General features: G+C 37.8%; 1 protein-coding gene across 1 annotated transcript; it reads left to right on the top strand.

Moving 5' to 3' along the window:
* Positions 1-1682: 1682 nt before the first annotated feature.
* LOC149848569 (subtilisin-like protease SBT4.14) lies at positions 1683-12515 on the top strand. Its single transcript, XM_090004749.1, has 12 exons — positions 1683-1744; positions 4030-4127; positions 5019-5055; positions 8442-8539; positions 8636-8779; positions 8985-9086; positions 9183-9709; positions 9826-9926; positions 10232-10450; positions 11048-11156; positions 11321-11534; positions 12268-12515. The coding sequence occupies exons 1-12, from the start codon at positions 1683-1685 to the stop codon at positions 12513-12515; spliced, it is 1959 nt and encodes a 652-aa protein (XP_089860875.1).
* Positions 12516-14020: the final 1505 nt, after the last annotated feature.

The raw sequence follows: 14020 nt of genomic DNA, 5'->3' as shown, positions 1-14020 counted from the left end.
TAATTGAAAATCAAATTTGAATTCATTTTGAATAAAGAATCAAACTTAGAAATCGATTTTGAGATTTGAAATCATAATTGAACTTGAACTTAAAATTAGAATTGAAGTTTGGAATTCTGAAAGATTGAGTTTTGAAAAATGAACTTATAAATTGAAATTGAATTTGAATTTGAAATTAAAAGTTGAAATGAAAACTTGATTTGAGACTTGAATTTGAACACTTGAATTTGAAAATGAAATTTGAAATTAAAATTTAGAATAAAAAAATTGAATTTGAAATTAGAATTGAACTTTTAAACTGAATTTACTCTGAATTTTGAGAATTTCAAAAATTGAAATAGAAATTGAAATTGAAATTGAATTTTTGAAATGAATTTACTTTGAATTTTGAAAATGGAAAATCAAAATTGAATTTGAAATTCATTTTTAACTTTGAATTTGTTTTGAAATTTAAAGTTGAAACTCAGAATTCCAGTTTAAATTGAATTTGGAATTGGGATTTTGAATGAAAGTTAAAAGTTTGAAATTTGATAAATGAAATTGAATTTTGAAAAAGAAATTTAACTGAAATCATTTTGGAATTTGAAAATTCAAAATTTGAGAAATGATATGGAGGGCCTGTTGATTTGCTCTCAAAGAGAGATCAGAAGGAAGACCCTAGAATACATGCGACGAGCTATTCATGAGGAAGAAAGGTGAGAGAGAGAGAGAACCTGGCTGTCGGAGGTGCAGTGGATGACTGCAGTCGGAGGTCGACCTAGGGTTGGAGCACGACGAGCGAGCGAGGGTGATGCAACCCCCAAATCTCCAAAGGATTGAGGATCCACAGTCGAAGGCCCTCTTCAGCAGACATGAAACCGCCAAAACTCAAAAGAACTTGTTGTCTGAGGGGCGGTGGGGCGTAGCTGCAGAGGAGGTGGAGCGATGGTGGTTCCAGCACAACGAGAGGCGTCGTGTAGAGGAGGTTGGGTGACAGTGGCTTATGAGTGGCGAGGGGGGTTGCTCCTTCACCGGTGGCTAGATGCCGAAAACTCCCAATCTCCCACAGTTGTCGATGCTGGAATGGTGGCAGAGGGGGACAAAACGCCGGACGAAGGTGAGACTTGAGTCAAGACCGAGAGGGGCAGAGGCTAGAGTTTCAACCAGGGCTCTTCTGTTTTGCAGGGACAGAGAGATTCCTCGATCTTTGCATGGACAAAGACATTCCACGATCGAAAAAAATTAGGGTTTGAAACAGAGACGAAGCAACCGATGAGAGAAATCTGCGGTTTTGCCTTTCCGACGGAAATGGCAGAAAATGAGGAGTTGGGTCGTGGGTAATTAAGGAAGGGGAGATTTGGTGGATTTCAGAGAGATACATGCAGAGAAGAACCCGATTAGAGAAAGCAGGAGATCTCTAGAGGTGGGGTTCGTAGATGGAGGAATGGTTGTCATTGCTCACCAGAGGGATAATGTTAAAAGTGCCAAAGAGAGGCTCGCCGGAGGGACGATGGTCGTCACTTTCTAGAGAGAGAGAGAGAGAGAGACTAGCCGGTGGTGGGGAGGAAACTGGCCTGGATAGACTCTGGGGCAGGTGGAGAGGAAACTGACCTAGATGAATGTTGTAGGTGGTGGGAAGGAAATCAACTTTAATAGAGGCTGAAGGTGATAGGGAGGAAACTAGTGGACGTTGCTGGGTGACGATGGTCATTAGGGAGAAGGCTGGTGGCATAGTGGTGGAAGTGGTGGGAAAGAAAAGGGGAAGGTAGGGAAGGGGAAAGATAGAAGTTGTTTGATCTCTAAATCGGATGGCTGTTGGTTAAAATCAGTTGCTGGAAAACATATTCTAATTTTCATATATATATATATATGTATATGCTACTAATGAAAGTAAGGTATATGAGAAACTAATTAGGCTGGCGAACATTGGATTCAAAGTTACATGGAGATTAGTCTTGGGTGTTGATTTCGACAACAACATTACTTGGCTGTCCAAGTGGACCCCACAGAAAAAGGGTGCCAACATTGTAAAAAAAAATACTTTTCTAAAAAAATACTTTTCTAAAAAAATTGTAGGGTTTTTCTTCATTCGATGTTGTCCATTCAGTTTCTTCCCTATGACCCATCTCTCTCCAACTGAAACCTTTTCACCCCAACCCAGCTTCCCCCTCTCTCTAAAAAATAACAGAAAGAGAGTTCAAAGTTGAAAAGGTTGGTTTATTTTCTTTGTACGTTTTTCTTGTTGAATGCATTTCCCTTTTCGTCTTCCTATGATGGTCCATTTTTTTCTTGTTGATGTGAGGATCATTGATTTTTTTTTATTTTCTCGAATTTGGGGTTTGTAGGTTTGGCTAGGCTAAAAAAGGTAATTGAGAGAGCATAAGGAAAAAATAAGGTAAGAAACTTATCTTTGTGTTTTTTTATTTATTTAACAAATCTCTTATGCTTTCTTTTGAGAGGAGAGGTGGGGACCATTGATTTCTAAGCAGCTTTTACAACTTCCATGCCTACCCACCACATTCTCTCTCTCTCTCTCTCTCGTAGTTTGAAGAAACACTTTTTGTAGGCCCACCCTCACAAATTTGATATTTTTGTTCCTTTCCATCATTTGGGTTTTTGTGATTAATCGTTTCATTTTCTATGTGCCTTAGCTTAATATTAGACAAATATATTTCAACTAGTTTGGAAGTGGCTGGTCAAGGCCCATCTGAAGCTCAAGGTGGGGTTATAATGTGATTAGTAATGGCAATGAATCGGGGGAAAATGAGGCCCCACCTTGGACCGGGTATGTAGGACATGAAACGAGGATGGAGGTTAAAATCAAAATCCATGCAAGGATGGAGGTGGGGATGGACTTGTGCTTTCTCCTACCCCGCCTTGCCTCCCCACCCACCCAATCAACGATCCCTATTAATAAATCTTTCTCTCCTTCTTTAGGAATGGTGGTGGACCAAGGGGAAATGGGGTCCCACCTCGGCTTGCTTGGACAGGGGATGGAGGTGAGGATAAAGGTTAAAATCAAAACTTGCAGGGATGGATGGCAGAATTTTAAGACAAGGCTAGGGTGAAGACCTTGTTTGATCCCTAGATGTGATGCATTTTTTTCTAATACTAAGCCAAACCCACAAACCCCAAAATTAAAGAGAGCAAAAAATCAATGATCTTCACATCATCAAGTAAAATGAACCATCAGAGGAGAACAAAAAGGGAAATGCGTTCAATAAGAAAAACACAGACAAAAACCCTGACTTTTTCAACTTTGAACTCTCTTTCTGTTATTTTTTAGAGAGTGGGGTTGGGTAGGTTGGGAGTTAGAAGATGGGTTTAGTTGGAGAGAGACGAGGGCAAAGGGAAAGAAGAAACTAAATGGGATGCATCGAGTGAAGAAAAACCTTGCAACTTTTTTATAAAGTATTTTTTTCTTTTTCTTTTGGCTTTATCTTTTGTAAAAGTATATATATATATCTACACAGTTTGGTAAAGACTGTGCTCTGCACAGTTTGGGTAAAGACTGTGCTCTGCACAGTCTTTCTCTTTAAAGATAGAAGTATATAAAAAATATATAAAAGATATATTTTTTTTAGTTTTTATAATTTTTTGTCCTAAAAAATGGACAAAAATAGACTTGATCAATGTTGACCGAGTGCAAAACAAGGACAAACTCGACCTTGACTCATTGACCGAGTTCGAATTGACATTGACTGAGTCCGGGCCGTGTCCAAAGCCACACCCATGTTGGGGCGTGTCGACTCGGGTGCGGTGCCTCCTTAGCCGAGTCCGTGTGACATAGATATTGGGGTTTTATTTTGTTTTTCTTTTGGGAGGATTGACACACTTCTCTCATCCTTTTTGAGCTTCTTCAAAGATTTAGAACAATGTGATTTAGAAAATGAACTTTTATTTTATATAATTCTACTTTCATTTGGCATCAGATAACTTGTTTGATGTTGTTTTGTATAAATTTCACGTATAACAGTCAGAGTCGTCTCAATTACATTATTATTCTCTATTGCATAATCTACATTCTTGCTTTTGTAGCTTTTTTTGCAGCTTTATGGTCTTCATGATGGAGGCAGTTCTTTTAATCCTCACTGGTTCAGTTAAGCATGTGCTCAACAAGGTTATTGCTGAAAATGGAATTGCTCCTCGTATATATTTAAATTACTAAAAACGAAGGTACTAATGCAGTTTGTCATAGCTCTGGGATCTTAATTATTGGTTCTCAGCATGCACTAATGCAACTTCTATCTTGCTTTATGATTCATATTATTTTGATCAATCTTGTTACTATTGTAGCTTGTTTGTAAGGGAGTTTCTATACAAATTTTCAATCTCTATAGTGATTGGTTTTACTACTAAAAGGTTATACATGCAGTTCAATAAGTTTCATGACAACATTTCAAGTTAAAAAGATGGGCTTTTAATGAGTCTTTCAGCCAGCTAGACGTGTGTGAACCTTATTCCTCTTTATGTTTAGTGAGTTTCAAACAAACAACAATCAATTGTTACATGGTTGTTGTTAGTTTACAGCATATTTACTCAGGACAACTTTTCTATAAGTTGCATTTTAAAGGCCTTGGAAATGGTAGGGCACAACCTTTCTCTCTTAAGTAATGAAAGAAGTGGAAGATGAAAAGACAAGAGCCACTAAAGGCATACAATAGCAGATTCACTATGTGCTCAACCACGAGTTCTTTAAGGACAATACAAGAAGCCTACAAGGGCTAATACAAGAGAACAAAATATAAAAAATAAAGCTTTTATTGATGAAATGCTTAGTAAAAGCAATGAGAATAAAAGGGTGCAAACAACTCCTATATATACAAGTGATTGGCTCAGTGGGCAGTAACTGTGTTTTTTCAATCAGCTAGATGATCTGCAGTCAAATGGAAGTTGTATGGACTCATAGTTTGACTCTAGTGTAGTCTAATGTGGTTGCTTATCTATGTTTTTTGCAGCTGCTAATGTTTTTTTTAGCAGGTGTATTGGGATCAGTGGACTGTAACTGTGTTTTTTCTATTCTCTATCCTCTGTTGCAGCAAGTGATATCTCATCACTTGCTATAGTACTATTATGGTAAATTCACATGATTCACAAGATAAACAACAATGCCGCTAGCAAAACTTAATTTGGAAAGATAAGCCTCTGAGAAGGTCTTAGAAACTATGACAAATTTGTCCCATTAAGTTTTTTCTTAATATTTTTGCCTTTTTGTTGCCTGAAAAATTTAGGTGCCTTGGTTAAACTACTTGTGTAAGTTATCACTTGAAAAAATCATGTGCCATGTAAGTTGTTACCTCAAAAAATTCAATTGTTCGCTATGATTTTGACCAAACAAAAGAGCAAAACTGTCAAGAATAAAGTGAATTAGTCTCGCATCATTCAAATTTTTGGTACATAAACAGGTTTTTTATTAGGGTTTGAAAAATCAATATCCCACAATTATTGTTATCTTTCTAAACCCAAAAAAGCATGTTTTTCATCAGAAAGTTAATGTGATTTTGTCAAAAAAGCATAATTCAACTGTAGATTCTTAGCAAATATTCCATATCGAAACACATCTATAGCGCCAGATTGCAGGATACTAGTTACACTGTACAAGTTAACACTCCCAACGCGAAGAATATGTGGATCGAATAATGGAAAGAGAGGTGCACCAAATTAAACACTTATGATGGTCTTTGTTACTGTTTTTTTGTTTTTTAATATTTTTGGCGAAGCCAAATGAACTTGATCGGTAGGTTGTGAGCCAAGTAGCAGGTCCAGTACATGGCTGGGAATGGAACCATTGACCCACATTTAGGGACAACATTGCAAGGTTCAAAGCAAACGTTTGGCTCCATGGAATCCCTGAATGTCCACAAGAGCATGGAAGACTGACTACTTTCCAGGCACACAATTTATGGTCTGTCAAGGTCTATGTTTAACTTACACTAACAGAATCATTGACTGGGTTTTACCTTGGGATCGAAACAGGTCCGGATATGGATCCGGTCTTGATTGAATCGACACTGGATCTGATCATTGAAAAGTGGCATAGCGTAGGGGTGAAAAATGGGTTTGAAGCTTCAATCCTATTCCGAAGTAGATTTGACCTATAAAATCTGATATTCAGATAATCCATATCCGAATATGACAGATTTGGAACAAATAATTTGGGGTTGGGGCGGATCATTTTACCCTAAAAATTCATACAATCAGTTCCTTGTTTATTGGAGAATTTTTTGTACAAAGCTGAGGATAAGCATGATCATCTTCGCTTGCCATTAGCTTTTTTACGTTTGACACAATTCAAGGTGGTTCAAGCCAAAAGCTTGAATACCCCTTGAAATTCAACCGAATCATAGGACCCGAAGCTCATGGTATTCCAACCACTTGATGAGCCTTTTAGTTTTAAGACAACAATTGTAGGCTGTAAATATGTTCAATTTACTAATTGACAGCAAGTCCTTTGAAGATACCCTAATTCCCAATTAATAGGGCAATCAATCGGTTCAAAACGTATAAGATGGGTGGTTCTACATTTAGGGTTTACAAAAAAGAAATGACAAAAATTAGGAATTGAGTCAGATCTGGACCAACCTCACCTATGCCAGAATTGGGCCCTGTTCCATTGTCCAGGGCTTAAGCCAGCCTGTTTTAACAAATGGATCTCCAAGCACAGTTTGTCTAATTGATCAGAAATGGCCATCAATGGGACTGGATCCAGAGGGACTTTTGATCCAAACTACAAATTAGACATGCTACCCATACATGGATTTTAAAATAAGATCTACTTATATATTTAGATTGACTTCATATTTATGTTATTTTGGACTCAATCTGAATGTATTTAGATCCATGCATGTGTGGCAATATATACAACAATACAAATCAACCTATTTATGCTTATTTCCACGAAAACTCTCGTTTACAAACACTGTCAGAATCAGTACTACCATATAAAACTTCATATACGAGTTCAACTCTACGGCAATTTCAGTTCAGATCCATATTTGCAGCATAAAATTCAAGTTCGGATCCAGGTTGCTGGGATCCAGCTCATATATTGATTTTCCATTCTTTGTAATGCCAAGGGTATCTTTATGATTGTCTAAATGCAGAAAGTTTTCTAACATCCAGAATTTAAGGGAAAAAGATCTCAACCACAGGCTAGCAACTGATCACATTATTAATACTTACCACGTGAAAACAACTTACCGATCTTCTCCTTGCCCTCCATTGTGTCTAGCAAAAGTGAAGGTTCTGCTTGGGAAGTAGAGCGATTCTTGGGAATTAAGGATTCCAAAATGCATTTGTTTTTCCGTTTGGCATGCATGTAAAAGGCAGTCAAAGAAAAAGAATCCAAATTCCTTTCAAATAAATTCCCTTATTTTTCCTACCAAATCCATTTTACCAATTTCTTCCAAGTATCTTTTGCCAAACAGATAAAGAAAAATGGGTACTTCAAGAATGTCCTTCATAATTTGCTTCCTATTACTCACGGTGGTCCATTGCAGTAGCACCACGGAAAGGAAGGTAAGTAATTGATGAGACTAGCTCAAATTTATTTCTCACAAGTAGGTAGCTAGTGAGTCAATTGGATATCATTTTGCCTACTTGATTATTTGGAAGTCATAAATCTCAAGCAATTATTATTGGTTCACATGACTTAAGATTTTCTGTTGATACTTGACATAGATTAATCATTTCATATATTAAACTGTCTAACATTGGCAGTCATACATCGTGTACATGGGAGATGTGCCATCCAATTTTCTCTCAGACACGCACCATCACATGCTTGCATCTGTAACCGGCAGGTCTCTCTCTCTCTCTCTCTCTCTCTCTCTGTTTCTCTTTTGTTTCTCTCCCATCCAATATTCTGTTGGATGTATTTTGGTAATGTTGAATGGTGAATGTTCTCCTTTCTCTCTCTCCCTCTCTAAATCCATCGACAGGTGCAGTCTATCATGATATATATTTGGATTCTTGAAGATTTATGATTTTTGGCCATCAATTTTTCAAACATTATAAAAACCAACCATGTCTTGAAACCAAACACTACGCGCCTTGATCCGTATAATACCAGGCACACAGATCTCATCTGTATGATCAAACTTTTAAAATAAAACAAAAAAAAATCATAAAACCCATATAACATGCTTCATTTAGCATTCTCTTTCTCTCTCTCTCTCTGTATATATATATATATATATATATAAACCTAGCTTGCCCAAACAATCATGGCTGGTGACACATGATGTTTTCCAACCAATCCTACATCAAAATGGTAGCAGTAGTATCTCAAATGAATGAGTTTTCCTATCAAACTTAAGTTTCGAAAATTTATTTGTTATTGATACTAAATCATAAATGTGTATACTATGAAAAAAGTTTCCACTCGTTCACAATTAATTATTGGCATTCCTTGAGCATGTGATGAGCAATTTTCTTTAATTTCATGAAATTCATTTTGGCAGCCATGACATTGCAAGAGAGACAATGGTCTACAGTTACAAGCGAAGTTTCAATGCATTCGCTGCAAAACTCTCACCGGAGGAAGCAAAAAGTTTAGCTGGTTAGTATGAAACACAAGTACATTGACTATTGTATACACAATCAATTTTTCCAATAGTTTAGCTTGTTTAATATACTATTACTTAATAATGTGCAGAAACTGAAGGCGTGACATCAGTATTTCCTAATTCCTATCACAAGCTTCACACCACAAGATCGTGGGATTTCGTCGGCTTCCCTTTGAATGTAAAAAGGCAGCTCAAGTTTGAAAGTGATGTCATCATTGGAGTTTTGGATACAGGTAAGCATTAAAGGATATTATGAATGTAAGCAATGGTTTGATTAGATATGCATAAGTTGTTCCTTGGTTTTCTAGCCAACTTGACCCAGTCACATTTGTTGCTCTTTTTTTTATTTTTTATTTTGAAGGAGCTCTTCTTCTTCTTTTTTTCATAAAATTGATTCTTTTCAAGAAAATGATGCCATCTTTCCTCATATAAACATAGGTATTAGCCCCCATTCACAGAGCTTTGACGACAAGGATCTTGGACCTCCTCCTGCTAAATGGAAGGGCACATGTGAAAGATCTGAGCATTTTAGTGGGTGTAACAAGTATGCTCTCTCTCTCTCTCTCTCTCTTTCTTTCTTTCTCTTTCTGATTCAATCAAAGATTTACACTCCCAACCTTCAATAATTAAATTGACACAACAAACTCATCGGAGCCAACTATTATAGAATAGACGGACCCTTCACGCAACTTCAACCCTCTGATATACTATCTACAGTTGACACTAAGGGTCATGGCACCCACACAGCATCAACTGCAGCTGGTGTCCAAGTTCCAAACGCAAGCATGTATGGGCTTGCTAATGGCACTGCGCGGGGTGCAGTCCCTTCAGCTCGCCTTGCTGCATACAAGGTATGCTGGGAAGACACTGGCTGCTCCGACATCGACATTCTTGCTGCCTTCGACGATGCCATCGCCGATGGTGTTGATGTGATCTCAATCTCCATAGGCGGCATGAACAATGGATACCTCAAGGATGCAATATCGATCGGGTCGTTTCATGCCATGAGTAAGGGAATTATCACGGTGGCGTCGGCCGGGAACGATGGCCCTGACCCTGGCATGGTGGAGAATGTGTCACCATGGATCCTTACGGTGGCGGCGAGTTCCATTGATCGGCAGTTCAGAACCAAACTTGCACTGGGCAATGGCATGCAGATTACAGTATACCTTTGGCTCTTCACTAAAAATTTTCTTCACAATCTTTTTTTCTAGCTAGGTCGCTTGTTTTAGCTTATATATTAAGTTTGTTAATTTGGTTCTTCTTTTTAAAATGACAGGGCATATCATTAAATACTTATTCCCCGAATAAGAAATATTACCCACTCATCACTGGGGCCCAAGCAGAAAGCAGTTCAGGTGGCTACGGGCCATATCCAATGTAAGAACAACTGCATACTTGTATAGTCTTTGGGTTCCTCGGGAAAGTTCAAGATAATTTTTAGAAATTCTTGGGGTTCGTTTGCGCGTGTAGTGTATATATATATTTATATAAAATCTCACGTACACGTTAAAAGAATTCGCTACAAGAGGCAATCCTTAGGTTTTTGACCATAGAGATCCGATCCGTACGGTTATATTTGTCAAAAAATATTTTTCAAAAGTGGGTTGAAGATTCGCACCCTATAAAATGTGTGCAATAGGATTATAGCTTGTACTCATGATTGCTTAACAATTTGTTTGCAGTTTTTGTGATCAGACTCTAGATCCCAACAAGGTGAAAGGGAAGATTGTTCTTTGTGATTTGGTAGGAGACCTTGACTCCAGTGTTAGGGACATTGGAGGGGCTGGAATCATCTTTCAGAGTTACAAAAGCCAAGACGCAACTTTCCCTTTTGCTCTACCAGCAGTTTTAGTGGATACCAACAAATCAATGACAATAAATGATTACATCAATTCCACTAGGTAAGTAAATTGAAACTCGATCTCCTCACTTAAATTCCTGACATGGGTAACGGTTACAATGAAACCTTGAAGTGAGAGGCTTCCATGCATTGACCACCACTATACAATCATCTTCACTCCCTTTTTGCGCAATTGCGTAGTTGTTGTTGCGTGTATCGTAGGTGACGATCCTTCTCTGTCAGCCTACAACTCCTTCCTTCTCGGTTGGGCCCCTAACCTTGTTCATCTAGCTAATTCCAGAGGAGGATAGGGTTATTTGTGACACAAACCCATCCTTGAATATCACCCGAATTCGTATTTGGGAAGAAATTCGATGTCAATATAAAGTTAAGCAATGGAGTAGTCATATCTGGAACTCTAATTAAAGCCCACCCACGATATTTGGCCACATCAATAAGACTGCCAACTCTTGACAATGTTGTCTGCAATGGGAGACTGAAGCCAACAGACCTTCCAAAAACCTGATTTTGCCATCTTAATTATTCTCCAAATTAAGCTCTATGAATTGCTATATTACATCACGTATATACTTGTTGCACAAAGATTGTTCCAAACATCATCCATTAAAATTGATTTTTTCCTCTATTTTTCTTGAAGGTCGCCTTATGCAGTTATATACAAGTCTTATACAGTTAATGTGAGCATTCCACAAATTGCATCTTTCTCATCTCGTGGCCCCAATACACTCTCACCAAGAATCCTCAAGGTAATGCAGTATTTTACATGCTTAAAAGGGAGAGCAAATCGGGTCATTGGCTGAGTAGCTACTCTGCCCAATGACTGGATGCCATGCATCCCCTTCTGTTCTCTAAATGATCAGATAGTGCTAATCATTGTTGCTTGATCTAATAACCATACCCTTGATTACAGCCTGATATCACTGCCCCTGGGCTAGATATTCTGGCCGCATATACACCATTATCTTCAATGACTGGGAAGAAGGATGACGAACGAATGGTTAACTATAATATAATGTCTGGAACTTCAATGTCATGTCCTCATGTGAGTGGTGCGGCTGCATACGTCAAGTCTTTCGACCCTCGTTGGTCTCCTGCTGCAATCAAGTCTGCTCTCATGACCACAGGTAAATTTGTTTTCTATTTTGTTTTATTTGATATTTTTCCTCTATAATATTTGCTTTGCATTGACAATGATGCCTTAAAACAAATAAAATACACACTAGTATCTGATTGTAGATGTATAGATCTGTCTTTGCGGTTCCGTAAGTTTGATCCTTTACTTCACTCAAAGAATTCTATAGTTGGTAGATTGCATCAAAATAGTAGTGTTGTTCTCTGTTTTTTTTTTTAATTTGCTTCGGTCTGTAAATGTGTGAATTTGGAAATCCATTGATTTGCCTTTTGCAAACAAAAATATAATTAGAGATTCGCCAAATAACATGCCAATAGTTCTATATTGCAATTCATAAAAATAATCTGCAAAATGTCTCTGCTCTCTCCATTGAAATGAATACTCAATTCTCAACATGGTAGGTTGCCAATTTAAGGGGAAAAAAAAAACCATGGCAGGTGCTTACAAATAGTTGCAACGAGGGCAGTTGTCATGCTATTGTATATGATGTTATATTCCATCGCAACTGCACATCTCACTTGATGGAGCTATCTATGTATGCCCCCCGCTTTAACATTCTCATGGTTTCCAAGTGAGATGTACAAGATGGATTGAATACAACCCATGACCGTAACTGCTCTAGATGTGCCTAACCTTGGAAGTTGCTAACCCAGATAGCCCATTATGTCTGAAGATTCAAAGGTGCCTATACCATATCTTTAACCGTTTTTCTTTCTCATTTCTAGCAAAGATGATGGACCCAAGGCTGAATGAGGACGCAGAATTTGCCTACGGTTCGGGTCTATTTGATCCAAGACATGCTGTTCACCCAGGCCTAGTGTATGACATGGACCAATTGTCATACGCCCAATTTCTCTGTAAAGATCACATAGACGGTGCTGCCTTGGGAATCGTGACTGGTGGTCAATATAACAACTGCTCCACCATACCTGCCGGCCAAGGCTATGATGGTCTCAACTACCCATCGATGTAGGTCCAAGTTAACAATGGATCCGACCCGATCCATGCCGTGTTCTATCGCACAGTGACCAATGTTGGTGCAACAACTTCAGTCTACAAAGCAATGGTCAATGTCCCAAGTGGGCTTAAGATCAGTGTGACACCAGAAACTCTCTTATTTAGCAGACGGGGACAACGTCTATCCTTTAAGGTAGAGGTGAATGGTGATCCTCTTGGCGCCAATCCTATGGCATCAACTTCACTTGTTTGGGATGATTCAAAACATAAAGTCAGAAGTCCCATCGTTGTATATCAATTGGCTCCATTCCAAGGAATCACCCACATGTAAAATGTCAAACTTTCATGATATTGAAATTACACTTTTACTTTATAAGAAGAATTGTTCTTTTAGTAATTATTTTTTCTTGTAAAACTTATTTATGACTTATTTTGGAGAAGAAGCTCAAGGATGAGCAAAAATGCAGGCTTTATCTACCCTTTTTAATGTTACTTTTTTCTCTCTTCAATTATTACTTTCTTCTTCTTCAGTTTCCTAAATGCTTCATATTCAAATCTTAAAGCTTGCGCTGGGAAATGAAACAATGCATGGTAGAAGTGTTTAGCCTGCACGCAATAAGTTTAGAGTTCAAATCCTATTCGTTATAAGTTTGAAACAATAATTTATTTTGTAAATGAGACAAGTTTGAGTTCGGCATAGTAAGTTTATGTTGTAAATTCTATTATTTTCAACTTTGAACAAGTATTTTTTTTTTTTTTATGAACTAGCTTGTACTTTGCTTGTTTGGCTCAGGCTTTTCATGAACTCAACCTTGGCTCAGTTCAATCAAGAAATGAGCTAAACTTGAACACCCTCTACAATCATTGATTATCATATGGTGTTTATATATTCTCCAGCAGTTGAGTTTTTCTTCAATCAGACAATACATATTGTTTTTATTTTTTATTTTTTAATTAATATTCTTTTAAGGAAGTAAACAGTATGTTTTAGATTATGAATTTTCAAGATTTTGGTATGTCTTTAAATTAAGTGCTAAACATTAACGGATTATAATACTTTGTATTGTAAAGTTTTAAATGCATTGTGAGCCATCCCTTTCCACGTTTCAACTGGTTAGTCGGTGCTATTTTTGTGAGTGTGTTGTGGAATCTAATGAGCACCTCTTCGTTGGGTGCATATGGTTTAGGAAGCTGCAGGAGTTCTCCTGGAACGAGGTTATGACTGATAGTTTTTGCAGTCTGTGAGATGTGTTCCTCTCCCAAAAGGATCGGGCAAAGGGGACTACGAGTGGAGTAGCTGGGTTTTGATTTCAATGGTAGCTGATTTGGTTACACAAGAATGAGATTGTTTTTTAGAGGGCAACCCCAAGCATAAAGTTATTACAGGTTAGAACCACCAACGAGTGTAGAGAATGGATGATGTTAAAGAAAGCAAAAAACAGGAGCAACGTCTTGCTTCCAGACATGTTGGTTCAACATGCTCATGTTTAGCGGTTCTAGAATTGGGACCTCTTTTGATAG

The sequence above is a fragment of the Nuphar pumila genome, chromosome 1, assembly GCF_984573655.1.
Source record: "Nuphar pumila chromosome 1, dmNupPumi1.hap1.1, whole genome shotgun sequence".
NCBI classification, from domain to species: Eukaryota; Viridiplantae; Streptophyta; class Magnoliopsida; order Nymphaeales; family Nymphaeaceae; genus Nuphar; species Nuphar pumila.
Note: the sequence above shows the minus strand (reverse complement) of the source record. Positions and strands in the feature narration are given on the sequence as shown.